Source organism: Vigna umbellata, chromosome 2 (genome assembly GCF_029865625.1).
Source record: "Vigna umbellata cultivar VRB3 chromosome 2, Vumbellata_1.0, whole genome shotgun sequence".
Classification (NCBI taxonomy): Eukaryota; Viridiplantae; Streptophyta; class Magnoliopsida; order Fabales; family Fabaceae; genus Vigna; species Vigna umbellata.
The window spans coordinates 4777659-4782126 of record NC_142166.1 but is presented as its reverse complement, the minus strand read 5'-3'; the positions used below and the strand labels follow the sequence as shown (position 1 = coordinate 4782126).

At 34.3% G+C, this 4468-nt stretch overlaps 1 protein-coding gene across 2 annotated transcripts; it reads left to right on the top strand.

Annotated features, from left to right (window-relative positions):
* Positions 1 to 207: 207 nt before the first annotated feature.
* Positions 208 to 4259, top strand: LOC124822503 (uncharacterized). Of its 2 annotated transcripts, none has more exons than XM_088105829.1 (5): positions 208 to 324; positions 540 to 937; positions 1028 to 1173; positions 2493 to 2807; positions 3566 to 4259. In XM_088105829.1, exons 2-5 carry the CDS (start codon positions 544 to 546, stop codon positions 3983 to 3985), a joined length of 1275 nt encoding a protein of 424 aa, XP_087961955.1. In that variant the 5' UTR covers positions 208 to 324; positions 540 to 543; the 3' UTR covers positions 3986 to 4259. The 2 variants fall into 2 exon arrangements, with proteins under 2 accessions (XP_087961955.1, XP_087961954.1); XM_088105828.1 differs by having other exon boundaries at positions 540 to 945; positions 1033 to 1173.
* Positions 4260 to 4468: the final 209 nt, after the last annotated feature.

The following is a 4468-nucleotide window of genomic DNA, read 5'->3' as shown; positions in this document are numbered from 1 at the left end:
ACGTGTATTCATTCTTTGCTTATGATAATAATTTTTTTCATCATAGTTATTAAAATAAAATATGTTATTTAAATTATTAAAAATATGGTTATCAAAAATAATAAAAATAATAAAAATAAATTATATTAATTAATGTAAAATTAATAGATTATGTACAATCGAGATTTCTGTGTATTAATAATCATAGATAATAATATATGTAAAAATGATTTGGTTAGAAGGAGCTAGTGTTTTATTTTATACAATCCTGGGTTCAGTTGGGGTTTAGGGTTCTCTCTGTTCAGTAGCAGACACCCTAGCATCCGGGTTGAACACTTTGTAACGGTCGGTAACCCTTCCTTGTTTGATTTTCTAGTTGGTTTTAGGGTTTGTCTTTCTATTAATTTGTGTATTTTATTTAGGTTTTGCATACCAAAAGACACTTTTTGATTTCAAAATCTGTGAATTTTACTGTGCCTACGATTTGTGTGTCTGAAGAACCTTTGTCAACATCTCTATCTGTTCTTTGCGTGAAATCTGATAATTTTTAATCGATACAGCGTAATGGATTCGGACACTGATGCACCAAAATCCAAAACTCCCAAAAAGGAGAAGAACAAGAAGAAAAAAGATGTTCCCCCTCAACCTGATCGAATTGAGGTTGCGGTGGAGGTTGTCCATGAGCATCCCAATAAAACAGCTCCTGTTGTTGGTTATTTTCCTTCGGGTTATGATCCGGTTAAGAATCATGCCAGTGGTTCCGGTCCCTCTGAATTTCAACTTTACAGACACAGGAACATGTCCAAGAGGATGCAGTTTGTTGTTCACTCTCCTGGATCTTCGGTGGAATTTGTTGGAACTAGTTTTTCTGGCGAGGCTGCAGCTGGACACCGGGCCATGTTCGCGCTTGGACTCCTTGATAAGGAAGTTGGGACCTTGAAGATTGTTCCCATTGCTGGTAATAAGGTAAAATGTGAAGGGGAAGAACAATTTCATTTGCCTTGCTGTCGAATAAGTCAGTGTGTATTTTGTTAATTGGTGGATGCAGTTCAGATATTCAGATTGGAGCCAAAGGTTAAAGGTGTGAACGCTGCTGACAATGAGCCTGCGAACTCAACATTGGAAGAGATGACTCCACAGCAGAAGATTGCGGAGACTACTGCTATATGGGGAACAAAGAAGGATATAGAGAAGGTATTTTTTTTTACTCGTTTAACCCTTTTTGCTAGCTATGCTAATAGCAAGTAGTAAATCTATATTCACAATGAAAAGTTGATATTAACGTGTGGATGTTTATTGATTTGCAGTGGCTAGATACTGTTAGTTTGAGTGTCAATAGATGTAAAAGGGGACTATGTGTTTGTTAACATAGTAAGATAGATTAATTTGTATGCCCTATGTGCTTTGGGTATGTTTTAAAAGGAAGGTGTGAAATTGGTAGGGGAGCAAAGCTGTAATGATATATATATATATATTTAAAATTTCACAGGTTACTGCATTTTGGGTACATGTGTAGATTGTGGTGGAAAGAACAACAAAACTGGAAATTACTATTTTACTCTATCCGAGAGATAAGAGTTGAAAATACAGGAGTCATGTTGATATTGTGTAGAACAAACGTTTCTCACCTTTCTCATAATAAAATTTATTTAGCTATGGTTGGATTAATAGGCAAGAATACAACAAGTGGTATGTTTTATCTCACGGAGTGAGGTCAACTACGTGAATCATACAACATCATTGGGCTTTGTAAACATTTAAATTCCCAGAGATAATATTCACCTTGAGATTCCTTTTAATTATTACTTCAAAACTCATTCTACTCCTTTTCACTTGTCTAAAATATCTGCAATCTAGCCCCTCATTGGCGCCCTTAGTGGTCTCCTCTAAACATGCCTAAATTGCCTTAACCTGTTTTCTGTCATGTCCTGGATAGGTGTTTCTCGATAGTATCTGTTTGTATATAATCATTCTATATCATGGCCTTTCCTGTTTGATGACGCATCCTTAGCATTCTCATTTTTGCTACTACTATTTTTTTTTTCATTCTGGTGTTATTCTTTTACTTTCCAACATTATCTGCCATAAAAGATAACTGCTCATTTAGCCATATGATAAACTTACGTTTTAAAGGTATTTGCAGTCGCAAATAACCCTTAATGCATTTTGAAGTATGCCATCTCTAATTTTTATCTCCGTCTAAATTATTTTCCTCTCATCTCTTCCTAAAATTGCAATGCACGTACTAAACAAAAATGGTTTGGTTTCAAAGTTTGTCTCCAAAGCTCAAGCTTAGAGTTAACCTCCTCTTTTGCTTCCTCGATCATAACTACATCATCCTCAAAAAGCATGCATTTAAGTGTCTTCCATTTGTTTATTCTTATTGGTCCATGGTTGTCAGCTTTGGGATATAATATGTTAAGAATGTCATATATTATTTTTCACTCAACTATATTTAGCTGACTTTATTGCAATTATTTTTAACCAATCTTGGCATCTGTATCATTTTGCAGGCTAAAAAGAAGCTAGCTCTCAAACAAGATGAAGATCCTAATTCTCAAAGGAATCTGAATGTGAAAATGAAAAATGTTTCTGTAAAGAAAAGCGCTTTTCAAAGTACAGAATCTCATGTTTCTCGCAACATACCACCATATGATACTTCTGCAACTACACCTCAAGAGGCATATGTATTGGACAAAATCATCCTTACAGGAGAATGGAATTATCTTGAAGACATTTATAAAAAATTGCATCAGGAAGAAAAGGCGGATTTCAGTTCTTATCCAACGTTTGTTCGCAACAGGGTAGAGGGATTAAGGAAAATTGAGGTATTGATACAAATATAACCCTTTTGCTTAACTTGAACAATTTAGATGGATGAACATACTGTATTCAACCTAGACTGTTGTGCTTACAAAAAAAGACAAGGCACTGGCTTAAAACCCTAAACATAAAGCTGGTTACACAAAAAAGAAATACTAATAAAATTGAATTATATTTCAACCGCATTAAAATAGTAACTTCAGAGTTTTTTGTTATTTATAATCAGACCTGTTTGGGTTATAGAAAGAAAATGTCCAGTCTTACTAGTTATACTCTACAATGGGCTACATTGTAGAATGATGAGAAATGCTTAGACTTGTGCTATATCAATAATTGTAGAATTTATTTTTCATAAACGTTCTAGAAGGGGATTTGTAAGGAGTTAGTTAATATGATTACCCCAATGTTGTTGTGGTAGAAGGGGACCTGAATGTGGTTATACTAAGGCTTGTTTAGATTAACTTGTCAACACTTATAGAAGAAGAAATAGGGAGGTAAAAGGAATTGAACTTCCACAGGTCAAAGTCAAGTTATGCACTTCAATGTTTTTGAGAAGACAAGAGTCTAAATAGTTTAGGCACACAAGTTTTTGTTAACGTATGAGAGAAGTTTCATTTATTTTTACCTTTTTATTTTCTTTTACAAATGTTGATGAGATGTCTGTTATTTCAGTACAAAATTATTTTTTGATCCAAATACTCTTCAAGGTTTGATTTTTGTCTTTTCCAACTAAATATCTGTGATCTATGGTTTATATTTACAGGATGAGTCAGAAAAGAGGAAGCTTTCCTGCATATTCTCATACATCAATCATCTGATAAAGTTCAAAGATCAGCATTCCTTTGATGTTTTCACTGCAAAGGGCCATAAAATCCCCAACATCCTGCGACATAAATTTTCAAATATGTTTGCTGTTTCTGAATTTAGAAGGCTACCCCCTGAAAAAATTTCTCTTCTCATAAGTTACGTGCTGGTGCTTACGCTTTTCGCTGATAACTTCAAAACTTACTGCACAGATATTGCAAAGGATCTGAGCATGAATGTTTTGGCCGTGAGACAAGCCTATGAGCAATTGGGTTGCAAACTTATCCGTCAGAAAAGCTCTCTTAACGGTTTGTGTGCTACTCTTTCTGTCCCTCTTACATTTCTTCCTGAGTTAAAGCAAAAAAAGAGGAACAGGTAGATGCATCACTGTGATCTTGTGCGAGCTCTTTGATCCGTGGCATGGGAGAAAACACCATTGTACTGAGAGAACATCGACACTATACTCTCCCATTAACTGGCCACTGCCATTTCCTTGATCTCACAAGCACCTTTACTATGTTCACAACGAATTTTATAGCATGATGAACTTGAAATTTCAGTTCTATGTCGCCTGGAATGACTTTAATTTGCGTTTCGAAACCTAGTGAACCCTATAAAGATCGACCATAAGCCTAATTTTTTGGTTTCCTCCATCTGATACTATTCTTAGTATACCCTATGAGTATATTTGGTAGATAAAATTATCTTCTGAAACTCCTTTACATATTTAAGAAAATATTATCTAGAAAGTATTACTTATATTTGTACCTGGATAAAAATTTTCATAATCTTACAGACGTTCAAATATATTGAATTAGAAATAAAAAAATATTATTTCTAATCGTTTTATTTATCAAATGTT

What these genes read in the sequence shown, in the direction of transcription:
- LOC124822503 (XM_088105828.1), top strand. Translation starts at nt 544, where the DNA reads ATGGATTCGGACACTGATGCACCAAAATCCAAAACTCCCAAAAAGGAG. An exon ending in TTCCCATTGCTGGTAATAAG is followed by an intron (nt 946 to 1,032) that starts GTAAAATGTGAA and finishes GATGCAGTTCAG; the next exon opens with ATATTCAGATTGGAGCCAAA. An exon ending in CAAAGAAGGATATAGAGAAG is followed by an intron (nt 1,174 to 2,492) that starts GTATTTTTTTTT and finishes ATCATTTTGCAG; the next exon opens with GCTAAAAAGAAGCTAGCTCT.